This window comes from Brachycentrus maculatus, unplaced genomic scaffold, assembly GCF_059751285.1.
Source record: "Brachycentrus maculatus isolate JH-2025_06_01 unplaced genomic scaffold, ASM5975128v1 h1tg000285l, whole genome shotgun sequence".
Classification (NCBI taxonomy): domain Eukaryota; kingdom Metazoa; phylum Arthropoda; class Insecta; order Trichoptera; family Brachycentridae; genus Brachycentrus; species Brachycentrus maculatus.
In genome coordinates, this window is record NW_028281036.1 from 75195 (window position 1) to 89143 (window position 13949).

Genomic DNA, 13949 nt, shown 5'->3' on the forward strand with positions numbered 1-13949 from the left:
AAGACTATTTAAAATTGCTTTGTTATTAAAATTCATAGAATCTGAAAACATATATCGCTCACTCCTTTCAAGAACGTCGTAAATCAAAAAACTTGATTTTTCAGGAGAACGTTTTTAAAGTTTTAAAATATAATACAATGTATTAAAAATAAATATCAAGCCATTTATTGAACTTTTTACTGTGCAACAGATCTTTTTAGGTAAAACCTGAAAGTTTTTTCTCCATTTGAAAAATATTTAGTATATTTAAAAAAATAAGTAAACAATACCTTTTCTTTAAAATGCAAAAACAACACTCTCTACCCTATAGCGGGTAAATATTAAGTTAAAAATATGCCGTTTTTGCTGGGATATAGTACATTTTCTGGGCATTCCGAAAACACGCAAAACTAAAAATTTACTATTTTTTATTTATGACGCTCTTGAAAGGAGTGAGCGATATAACATATGATGTTTAATGTGAATTGTGAGCCTACTTAACTGAGCATAGATATAGTACATTTTCTGGGCATTCCAAAAACACGCAAAACTAAAAATTTACTATTTTTTATTTATGACGTTCTTGAAAGGAGTGAGCGATATAACATATGATGTTTAATGTGAATTGTGAGCCTACTTAACTGAGCACAGGTGATAAAAATTTGGAGCAATTGTTGATATGGCTACTCTCACCTCTTCGATGATGGCCCTGAGGCGTTCTCTTTTTTTTATTTATTGAATACTAGACTAATATTGTAGTTAAAATTCCTAATTCGCACGCTATGCCCACAACAAAGTGCCTTGATCGTATAGCTTTCAGCTACATATTTCTAAGTGTGTTATCTTCACAAAATTAGACTTTTTCCGCGGTACACCAACTAATCACCACGGTACACTAGTGTGCCGCGGAACACTGTCCTAGGACACATCATGAGACCTGCATCAACTCCTGGAAATAATGATGACTGAAAGAGGAAGTCCTGGCTCAACATAAAAGAGTGGACTGGGGTTCAAGATGCTGCAGTCCTCTTTGCCGAACCATTTAAGTTTTCCCAATGTGGTGGTCAACCTTCAGTAATTGGATGCTGATTATTTTTCTGCAGCACACAGGCAATGTCATTTCGAATGTTGTAATTTTTTTAAATTTTATGGAATAGAAAAAAAAACACAAAAATCTTCGTAATCTGTAAATAAATATCGATGAAGTGTTGTCACCATGATTTATTTATCAAACCGAGACAAGTATTATTTTTTATTTTTTATTATGCCAAATGCTAAAACTATCCTACCTCGAACTACTTTGAGTAGAAACTTAAAAAACATTTTTTTATATGGCAATACAAACAGGAAATAAGTCCGCTTCTTTGTCAAAAAATCTAAGCAATTTCTTTTCCGTCAGTTGTCGGAGACGTGAACATTTTTGCACCGGCATCTCACACGTTTCGTGTCATCTACGACTTAAAAGTAAGTATTTTAATAGAAAAGCGTTGTATAAAACAAAAATAGTTGTTAAATTAAAGTAAAATATGGTTGATGTGAAGTTATGTTGTCTAGTTACCTCGATACAACATTATCTTGTCTAGATGTTGTCGGATTCTCCTAGCAATGTGGTAATTTGATGCGCGAATATTCGTTAAATGCAGTGTTTATTTTTCGTTTGGTGTTGTGAAGAATTGGGAGTATTAGTCATTTTCCGCAGTGGAAAAGTTAAAATATGCGACTGTCGCGGTATTTGTTGTGAAACACAAATGGCGCGGGTTGCAGAAGTTTGTCATGACGAGTTGTTACTTTTTACAGAATGCGTTACGTGGCCGCTTATTTACTCGCCGTGTTGGGAGGGAAGGCGGCTCCCGCGTCTGGAGACATTGAGAAGATCCTCAGCTCCGTCGGTATCGAGGCTGATGCCGAGAAGCTGAAGAAAGTCATTGCCGAGCTTGCTGGCAAGGATGTAGAAGAACTCATTGTCAAGGGTGTGTATTCAAATTGTCCCTCTCTTATAAACATTAATATTTATACCCTCAAAACATTAATCTCTACATACGTATCACGTACATAACCTAAAAGTTTGGTTGATCCGTTTTTGAATAGGGAAAACTTTTGCGAATTTGTGAGGATCCCGGGCTACTGAGCTTTAAACTTAGAAAGTATTCTGGTTCGATGGATTATATTGACGATGTTTCATTATCTCAATGTCTGTTTTAACACTAGGCCAATTTTGACTTAGTAGAATGTAGTATTGGCCCCTTATAATTAAATAGCTAGAGATAGAAGTAGATTCTAAGAACATGAATAATAACTGATTTTACCCTTTTTTATAAAGGATTTTTCAAGATTTTTATTTTGAATGTTTGATTATTAAACATGGTAATTCACCAAGAAAAAAATATAGCTTTTCAGTGTTTATCGCCAATTTGACAAGCTTACTAGGGTAACACACTTACGGGAAATATATTTCTACCCGTTGGGTCGATTGAGATGCTTAAGGACGGGAAGGGTATTTTTACCTTCTGCGATGGCCTCATTTCGAAAGCAGAAAAGAAGGAATTATCTAATGTTTTTATATGAACATTATATACCAATCTCTTTGTTAGGATATTAACTATATGTACATTATCATCAAATCCCGTCACCAGTGGTCCGCAATCATAAAAAAATACCCGTCTAAAATGTGTTATCTGTGACATTTTTAAAGTTATATAGAGTATGTAGTCACCCAGTCATTTAGAAAGTTATATAGGCAAGATAATAATAATAATGTAGTTATCCAGTCATTTATTCATTGAAATATTCTCCCGTCACAAAAAAGCTTCTCTTGATATATCTATATCTTCTAATATATATTTACTATATTTGCAATACACCAGTCCAGTGTAATATTGAATAAATATTAGAGTGAAAAAAATCACTTATATTTATTAAACCCCCCTGGGAATCGAACCCGGGACCTCCAGAACGGTAGGCGAGCATGCTGACCATTACACTACGGAGGCGGACTCTAATATTTATTCAATATTACACTGGACTGGTACCTGAAGTGGAGGGCTGATCACCTTTCCTTCATGTGTAATCGATCGAGATAACACTGCGTTTATATGAAGCAGTGCCCTATGCACCATTGGGGTGCGGTAAGGGATTATTAATTAATATTTGCAATAATATATATATCAATATACCAATATATAATATACTGATCTCTTTGTTGGTCTTAACTATATGTATATAATTATCAAATCTTGTCGCCAGTGGTTCGCAGGCGTAAAAGATACCCATCAATGTGTTAACAACACCAAATGTTGGAATTAAATTTTCAAACTATTTTATGATGATTCATTTATCATACCATCTTTCGGCTGACTGGCAGTGCTGAGAGTTACCCATCTGAAGCGAATTGGTCACCGTGTATACTGTTGTCAGCCTGACGCCGATACTGACTTTGTTGTCTCTTCCAGGACGCGAGAAGTTGTCCTCCATGCCATCCGGTGGAGGAGCGGTGGCTGTCAGCGCGGCCGCTCCGGTGGCTGCTGCTGCGGCAGAGAAGAAAGGTAAATATCATCCGTGCACTCTTATCGAGATAAGCAACGTGCAAGGTCAAAGATCACTCTTGCTACGTAAGATTAAAAAATTCCATGTAGCCGTTGTGTAATGCTACTTCGATACAATGCAATATCATATGCCCCATTCGGTGCGATAAGGGGGCAAGTTTATATGTAATTTTAAAAAAAGATTATATTTACATTCATGGATTCATTCGTATAATTTTTTTTTTATGATTTTCTATAACATGTTGACTGCCGAGGCAATTTTCAGAATTCTGGTCCTAAGAAGCCAATTTCATTTAATCTTATTCAATAAAAATATGCTTTTACTTTTTGATTTTTAATCTTTTTTTTTGTTCTATAATAATAAACTATATTTTCTGTTCATATATGCCAGCATTGATTTTTTTGCTCTCTTCCCATGCGTCATCTATCCATATTAGCACTGATAATTAGGAATTTTATTTTCAATAATTGATTTGGCAGTCACTTTGTGGTAAAATCTATCCATTTTTAATTAATGTTTTACTCAGTAAATACAACTTTTTCTTAAAATCTACTGTGACACGTGTTTATGTGAAGCTAATTTAGAATTGGCTTCACTTACGGCGTTTGAAAATGATGCGGAATGCATCGAAACACATGTCACAGTAAATTTTAAGAAATAGTGGTATTTACTAAGTAAAACATGAATTAAAAATGGATAGGAATTTCATCATAGCTGCATAAATATGGCAAGTAAATGCACAGTACGAGATAACTCCTAGTCTGTGTTCTTGCAATGAATCACGAGTTATCTCGTAGTTGGCAGTCAACGTGTTAATGTTGACATCACAATATTTTAATAAGATACCTTTATTTTAACAATTTAAATAAAAAATAAAAATAATGAATGCTAAAATTGTCCATTTAAAATTATGTGAACATTGTAAGGGCGAAAACAATAGGTTGTTACGAAAAATGTATTTCCATTTTTCTCTAAAAAAATTAGTTAAATTTGTTTATTTGTAAATGTTTTTAACAAGTCGGAACTTAATTTATACTGGCGTCATCGATAGTATATCGATGACCAAGCTTTTGTCAAAGTATCCAGAATCGATTTATCGACTCTCAGCATTCTTGATGGTCAATATTACCCCATATTTGGGTATTCTTATAATATTGCAATGATAAACAGTTTAATTTAGTCTGCAAGAACTCATTGCCAACAATTATGATTGAACAAAAATATAACCATGATGATTTACCTTATACCATCTTTCGACTGAGAAATCTTGATGTTTATTCTATACTGAACTCCTTGTATCATCCAACAACCTAGGATACATGATATGCACGATACTAATGTTGATTTGTTTGGTTTGCAGAGGACAAGAAGGCCGAGGAGAAGGCTGAATCTGAGTCTGACGATGATATGGGCTTCGGTCTCTTCGATTAAGAGGATTATCTGGCACCATGCATCATCACAACACCTTGACATTCGCAAACACGGCATTTTGTACAAATTATTTCTATGAAATAAACCTTGTATAATTTTACAAGCAAATATGATGGTTTTATTCAATTCCCCTCACCCGATATTCTACTGTATGAATCAGATGCTTTCCTTGTTTATATCAAAACAATTTGTTAGATTGGAAATTAAAAATGTATCATATAAATGCAGTGTTATCTTGATCGTTTGCATATGAAGGAAAGATAATCAGCCCTCCGCTTCAGGTACCAGTCCCCCTGGACTGTTGAATAAATATTAGAGTGAAAAAATCACTTACATGTTTATTTGACTCCCTTACTGGGGATTGAACCCGGGACCTCCAGTATGGTAGCCGAGCGTGCTGATCATTACACTACGGAGACAAACAGCTTTTAACCATTCCTAACCTCGAAAAATGTGCTATCTATTTCATTATAATGTATTTATTGGTCATATGTGGCAGAACATCTGTAAATTATAATTACATAATATACACACAAGTTTATGTTATCTTTCTGTGGTTGTTGAGGAGACTTATTTCTTTTTTATCGGATAAAAAGTTTGCAAAAATCTTTACTTAAATGCTTGTATGCAAAAAAAAATGTACCTGCATTTTTTTTTTTTGGAGAAGGTACTTTTTATTTTTTTGATAATTTAGTGTTCCAAATATGATTTCAAAACAACAAAGAAATATTGTCACCTTTCTGACAATGGCAACGGTTTGTAATGCTTAGTTCCTGGAGATGTCAGCTAGGAGTAAAGCTGATAATGCAAAAGTCAACAAGGGAGATGGAAAAATCAAGATCTCCTCCGAGGATATGTATCCAGAGGAACTTAATAAACATCTGTTGGGTCAAATAAAGGTAGGTTATGTTAACCTCGGCAATGAGAAATATAAAGAACGAAAATTTTCTATAATAGCCTACCTACAATTGTAGTGTTGGCACCTTTGTGTTGGATGTAACATGTAAAAATCCAAATTTGGTTGTATGCCTGAAGTTTTTGTTAGCAATACTTTGCACACCTGCTGTTAGCTAAAAAAAAAATACTTATTTATTGGAAAACCAACTGAATAATTACCAAAAAAGAATAAAATGAAATTCCATTTACAGGGTTTCATTTAAAAATAATCAACACTTAAGATGGGAAAGGTATTTCTACCCGTACGGTCATTGATGCTTAAGGACGTGAAGGGAATTTTTACCCTTCGAAATAGGAATTCTTAGGAAATGAGGCCAGCGCAGAAGCGCTGGCCTCATTTCAATGTCAGAAAAGAAGGAATTATTAAATGTTTTTATATGAATATTATGTACCAATCTCTGTTAAGGTCTAAACTATATGTACACAATTATCAAATCCTGTCGCCAGCGGTCCGCAGGCGTAAAAAAAGACCCGTCCAAAATGTGTTAACAATATTGGTTTATTTCTAACAGAAGTTTACACACTAAATTAATTGAAAATCCATAAAAAAAAAAACAATTGTTACATCTTAACATTAGGGATAAAATTACATAAAAAATCTACAATCATCATACCTTTTCATGACATCTCAAATCCCTATCACTGCATTTAAGCAACGGCTGCAAAAGAGTAATATGTATCTTGTGTGAGTAAATGAAGGTTTAAACCAGGCCTGGCCAACCCAAATTGTACCCCGGACCGCATCAACGAACTAAAATTTTCCCAAGGTCCGCATACAGACTTTATAAACAAAACCATTAATTTTTTTTATAACAACGAATTTCAAACTTATAGATTTTTTTGTAAGTATTATAAATAATTTAAATGCAGAGATAATTAGCAAGTTTAATCAGGGTAATTGAGAAAATAAAACATTACTACGACCAGATGTGAGAAAAAAACACACATCAAACTAACGAAAAATGTATTTGTTTAGAAGTAAACATTTTGAAAAATTTTAATGATCAAAATGATCAATTTTGACACATAAATAAAAAATATTATCAATTTTATTTTAAATAAAACCAATTTATCAATGGCCGCTCAATGCTAGATTTGACTTTCTTTTCGCTTACTTAAATTTTCTAAATCTATTTCAATAGTTAAAGTTGCACACCTTAACTGGTTTACAAAATTTTTGAGATTGCCTTAAATTGGTGATGCTGAAGAGCGCGCGAACGGATATAGTTTTTAGAACAACATGCATGACTTGGCTCTTAGAAAATACTTGAGCACATAAATTTTGTTGATATATCAAACAGTGTATCACATACATATCGTATATATCACTGGTTTAAAAATATATTCGGCATACATGACCGCGGGCCACCCGTGGTTTTAACTGTACTTCTATTGAGAACATAATTATCAGGAAATCAGGTTACAATTATTAACCTTTAATTAAAATACCTTTTCTATTTGGCAGTCCCTTACGTCTGAAAATGACGATCTCCGTAACTTCATCAAGCAGAGAGATGATCGAATTGAAGAGCTAACGAAAACCGTCAGTTCTCTGCAGGAAAATATTAAAAACATTATTAGCGTTGGTGGACCCTGTGTTTCTGCTAAGTCCGCCGGAGTCATCAGCGCTAAAGTCACTGAATTGTGTAAACAAAACCGACACTCTGTGGCTGAACTGGAATCATTTAAAACTAAGTATGCGGCACTTGAAAGAAGGTTGGTCGAAGCCGAAAATAAGGTATTGTTAATGAAATTTATCTTCATTTTAACCTTCTCCAACTGATATTGGAGGGAAAAATTGAGGGACTCCGAGGGCCCGGAAGGAGACAAATGTCCTTGCTGCGAAACGTGAGGGAGTGAACCGGCACCCGAAGTGTTGAGGAGCTGTTCCGAGCGGCGCAGGACAGGGATAGGTTCGCCCAGATGATCGCCAATGTTAGGGGGACCCGACAGGGCACTTGAAGAAGAAGAATAAGGAAATTAAGCAGAAATAATTATGGTTCTACTGCTTTGTATATATATATTACGTGTCCGCCTCTGTAGTGTAATGGTCAGCACGCTCGGCTACTGTACTAGAGGTCCCGGGTTCAATTACCAGAATCAAATAAATATAAGTGATTTTTTCACTCTAATATAAATATTGAATAAATTTTAATATTACCCTGGACTGGTACCTGAAGCAGAGGGCTGATCACCTTTTCTTTGTGTTAACGATCAAGATAACACTGCATCTTTATGATGCAGTGCCCTATGCACCATCGGGGTGCGGATAAGGGTTTGAATGAATGAATGAATATGAATATACATATTTTTCAAAATAAAATACAATATAATGTCCAATTTGATTTGTATAGTGTCCAATTTCAATTGAAAAATCTATTTCATGACTTATTTCACATACAACTTTTTTTTCACTAATATTTCTTGCTGCAAGTTTTCAAAAACAAATTTTAGAGGCTGCTAGATAGCATGCTGCGGAGATCGGCATATGCACAATTTTCAATGTATTTTATTAAATTATTTATTTTTAAAATAAGGTATTGGATAAACCAGAACCTAAAATACTCGAAAATAAAGAAGAAAAAGTCATACCGAGTCAAGATGAGTTAAAAGACTTGAGAGAAAAATTAACCAACACGACCAAAAAACTTATCGAAATTCGGAATAAGAAAATCGATTTGAAGAATGAAATGTTGCTGGCTAATAAATGCTTGCAAAATGAGATCGGTCCCAGTTTTATTAGCGTCCAAAAGTTGGCCGCAGAGCCCATTGGTTTCAAAGGAAGAGCGCAGGAAATTATCATTTTGAAGAATAAGATCTCAGAGTTAGAAGAAAAGTTGTATGGTAAAAATAAGAATATTCTAACTGAAGTGAAAAAAGAAAATACTATCCAGGTTTGTCAATAAGACTTTTATTCAATAAATTTAATCCTTTTCCGGCAATACATTGCACATGCTAATTAAAAGACAATAATTTTGAAACATAATACAAGTCATAATTACAGATATAAGGGAGAAGTTTGGTATATCTTTACAAGTTTCTTTGTAATCCAGAGATTAATTACTTAAATTTGTATTTTACACTGTTTTGAAGATTTAAAATGATTCTTGGCAAAATTTACAAAAAAATTCTACCGGAAAAGCCCAGTTATAAGTCATCATTCACAATAAAAAAAATACTGATCCTCTGCTGACTGTAGCTCGTATCAAAAAATGATAAAATAAAACGTATAACATGGTGAGTTAGGTAGCTATTTTTCTGTAAAATTGCTGATGTGCGTTCAATCCCACCAACTCCATAAAATAATTAAAAAATAGATTTTTTAAGAGATCCTAGGCTTTTATTTTTCATATACACTCATACCTCGCATAACGGCCTAGATACGTTCCACAAAACTTGGCCGCAAAGCGAAAAGCTGTATAAGGAATCAATTATTCTATTACAAATTCATACCAATTCAATGAGATCTGTTCTAAATTTGTTAAATATGTAACATGGTTTATCATTGAAATAGATTTTCTTTTTATTTCATTTTAATAAAAAATACATACATTACAAGTGCATACATTTGTACATAAAATAATAACAGACTCCAAAAACCAACAATAATCTATAAACAGAAATGAAACAACTTCATGGTAAAATATGTGAATGTATACAAACATATTTTTTTTTAAATGGCTTTAATCTGAAAACGATGAAGAAATGGTAACCTGCAGATCATTATCGTCATCATTATTCTAAAAGAAAATAGTGTGCATCGAGATTGCGCTTGCGCAAGATTAATAATATGTAGATTTATCGAAAAAAAAATTGCCATTATAGCGAAACATTTTAGGCCGTAAATCGAAAATTTGCGTTAATTAAAGAGGGCCGTTATAGCGAAATGCCGTATAAAGAGCGGCCGTATAGCGAGGTATGGGTGTATTCCTTACCCGTAGCTAAAATTTCAATATAGAGAGGCCGAGCAAGTTATTCCTTTAGCCAAGATATTTGCGCTTTTTATAAAAATGTTAGTAATATTAGTATATAATCACTCACAGAGAATTTCTACCGGTTTCGAGACGTACCGGTCTCTTCGTCAGGACAATCACTACAACAGCATGCAAACAATACTACACGTCACCACCAAAGCACTATTCACACACTTACAATTACACAAAATGTTTATCACATGCAATTTTGGTCATATGTAGAATGACCAAATGGTTTATAATTTGAGATAAATTAAACAGAACAATTAAAAGCTTTGGTGCGTACTAGTGGTGAAAAAAAGGTTACCTTAAAGGTTACTAGTTTATTGTTACCTGAATAGTGACGGTCTGGGATGATAAGGTACACCAGGTTCTTGCAAACGGACAAGTCAGGAGTCAGGAGTCTGTTGACTGTTTTCAGTTAATTAGTTGATGTAAAATAATAAGTTTTTTCTTTAAATGCATTGATTTAGGTTATCAGAGATATAGAAGCAAAGAGAAGAAACCAAAATGACCAAACTGCCAAGGATTTTGAAGCCTTACAAAGCGAATATGCTGAAATTAAGAAAAAGTTGGAAGGCACTACTGCTCGCGTCAAAACACTCACCAGCGAAAGTGTGGCCCTCAGGCACACCATACAAAACCTTACCGACAAAAGTTTACATGATGATAAAATCAAAGAAGAATTAATTGTGAGTGAAAAGACATTTTACTACCAAAAGACATTTTTATGGTTGATTAAATATACTCCACATAAATTCCCTTTAGGAAACTTTTCGATTTCTAAAATACAATACAAATTTTTAAAAATATGAAAAATTAATAGTTTCATTCCATCATATTCATTAAAAAATTTGCTGGCCGTAAGTTGCCATTAAATTTCATAATCGTGAGGGCAGGAATTTTGAGTTCCCTTTTCGGAAGAAAAGGGCAGTGGGAACACTGCCCGGGCAAAATCATTACATCACTCATTCAAATGAGCCTTTAGCCTTAAGGCTAAGTTTCACAACAGAATACTTGTGATTTGTCAGGAGTACCTATTATAAACTTTGTTAGTATGTAGTCATTTTGTTATATTAATAATTTGATGGAATGAAGTCTTGGCAATTTGTAAATGTAAATGACTACCTATCTAACTTATGATACTTAAAATCCATCTCTAGAAAAACCACAAATTTAATATTGTTACAAAAAATTGTGATGTTTCGGATCAGTGGAATTGTGACAAATGATTTCTTTCAAACTCCTTCAATGCATAATTATGTCACTCCTCTGCAGTGTTTTCCCACCATTTAAATGAAGAAAGTTTAATTCTAAAGGATCCTATTTTTCTGCACATTTAAATAAGAAAATTTGTGATTTTATAAATCAATTTATTTGCTATAAAAACAATCCATGATACTTCATTTTATCCCAATGATAATAACCCCTAAACATGTATGAGAACACTTGATGACAAGGGATGACTGTAATCTAAATATGTACATAATCATTTTTAATGACAAACGTTACTCGATCATTTAAAAATTAATATTTTGTATATTATATTTTAATGATTTCAGTTACAACAAAAAACTGTTGAAAGACAATACCAAGACCTTTTGAAAGACATAAAAACCGCCAACGAAAATATTCAATCATCCCATGACTTAATTGTTGAAGATCTCAAGAATGAAAAATACAGGGTGAATGCTTTGAACGAAAAACTTGAAGAACGAAACAAAAAAATTGAGTATTTAAATAATCAGCTGACAAAAGTTATCGAGAGTTCTTTACAAAAAGTTTATTTTACACCGCTACAAATAGCGGCTGATAATGAAATAAAAGTCTTGGCGAATGTTTTGGATAAAACTAATAAAAGATTAGATGAGGAGAGGAGAAAATATATGGATTTAGAAAAGAGGTATTTAAAGATAAAAGGTAACAAAATGAATAGTAAAATTTACAATGAATTAGAAATAAAAGAATTGAAAGTAACCGGTCAAAAAACTCGTTCGGTTTCATCAATCGGTTCCTCTGTCAAAACATCAGTTCAATATACCGTTAAAACTGGCAAAAATCAGGGAAACGTTTGCCCCGATAACTGTAGACGATACGAAATCGAAATGCTGAAAAACAAGCTGGAGATATCTCAGGAGCAGGTGAAGTTCTTGGAGACCCAACTGACCATGTTGGAAGATGAGAGAGCCGCCGATTTTGAGTCCATCGATGAAATGATTGTCAACTCCAAGAAAACTTTCGCCGATGCTTTGGCTAAATTTCAAAATGCGAGATGAATTGTCTTTTTGTAAAGATATTTGTACTGATTTATTGGAAACAGATATTAAATTGTACGAATCCAAATAGAAATTTATTGTTTTTTTTTATAATCACTGAACATTATTTATAAAATCTATTATATATATATATATATATATATATATATATATATATATATATATATATATATATATATATATATATATATATATATATATATATATATATATATATATATATATATATATATATATATATATATATATATATATATATATATATATATATATATATATATATATATATATATATATATATATATATATATATATATATATATATATATATATATATATATATATATATATATATATATATATATATATATATATATATATATATATATATATATATATATATATATATATATATATATATATATATATATATATATATATATATATATATATATATATATATATATATATATATATATATATATATATATATATATATATATATATATATATATATATATATATATATATATATATATATATATATATATATATATATATATATATATATATATATATATATATATATATATATATATATATATATATATATATATATATATATATATATATATATATATATATATATATATATATATATATATATATATATATATATATATATATATATATATATATATATATATATATATATATATATATATATATATATATATATATATATATATATATATATATATATATATATATATATATATATATATATATATATATATATATATATATATATATATATATATATATATATATATATATATATATATATATATATATATATATATATATATATATATATATATATATATATATATATATATATATAGTAGTAAGCAGGTAGATGACAAATCCATATATATATATATATATATATATATATATATATATATATATATATATATATATATATATATATATATATATATATATATATATATATATATATATATATATATATATATATATATATATATATATATATATATATATATATATATATAGTAGTAAGCAGGTAGATGACAAATCCATACAAATAATGATCTTTCATTACTACGTAACAAACTTCCAACGTTTGAGTTTGGGGCTATAGATGCAACGCCATTGCCCTGTGTATTTTTCTGCATACAGCATAGAACATGATGCCGCCGTTAATTCACAGCCAAAACAACAAAATTAACACATTGTTTGCGGGAAACGCTTGAAAGCATCTTTTACATACTAGGTAGGTTCTATTTGCTTACTTTTGGTAGATCATAAGATATGTCAAAAAACATTATACAGATGGGAATAGGGTTTGCGGTTACATGTGATTAGTATAAATAAATTAAAAAATTAAATTAAAATGTTAAAATAAATTGTTAAACTGAATTGCACCACTAATAAGGATGATATAATTTGTTTATACAACACACTACTATTATTATTATTATTATGTAGATGTAATGTTCTTTTGGTGGTTTTGTGTACACTAAAGGAAAAAATGTGTGATTTGCTCCGCGGGCCGCAGGTTGGCCACCCTTGCTTTAAAGTATTCTGGCATGTGGAGAGCCACCAAATATTTCTCACATTCCCATCCAGATAAGCTCTTCTTTTCCTTCAAGGAACACGTTTTCCATAATCTCGATGGGTTTTGTTTGACTAGATTCGGTGGAATTTATTTATATTATCTCATCCATTTGATGAAATATTACAAGCGCGACTAGTTTGTTTA

The 13949-nt window shown here is 31.2% G+C and overlaps 2 protein-coding genes and 1 non-coding gene across 3 annotated transcripts; all 3 read left to right on the forward strand.

Annotated features, from left to right (window-relative positions):
• The first annotated feature begins 1366 nt into the window (after positions 1–1366).
• LOC148305092 (uncharacterized) lies at positions 1367–5061 on the forward strand. The gene is made up of 4 exons (XM_088267175.1): positions 1367–1443; positions 1777–1949; positions 3429–3521; positions 4883–5061. Exons 2-4 carry the CDS (start codon positions 1778–1780, stop codon positions 4951–4953), a joined length of 336 nt encoding a protein of 111 aa, XP_088123301.1. The 5' UTR covers positions 1367–1443; position 1777; the 3' UTR covers positions 4954–5061.
• On the forward strand, positions 4746–4818 carry LOC148305093 (small nucleolar RNA Me28S-Am982). The gene has a single exon (XR_015838243.1). It is a non-coding gene; the product is annotated as a small nucleolar RNA Me28S-Am982 (small nucleolar RNA).
• Positions 5062–5493: 432 nt separating the features above from the next.
• LOC148305094 (uncharacterized) lies at positions 5494–12233 on the forward strand. The gene is made up of 5 exons (XM_088267191.1): positions 5494–5852; positions 7376–7648; positions 8448–8804; positions 10358–10576; positions 11447–12233. Exons 1-5 carry the CDS (start codon positions 5733–5735, stop codon positions 12158–12160), a joined length of 1683 nt encoding a protein of 560 aa, XP_088123317.1. The 5' UTR covers positions 5494–5732; the 3' UTR covers positions 12161–12233.
• The last annotated feature ends 1716 nt before the right edge of the window (positions 12234–13949 follow it).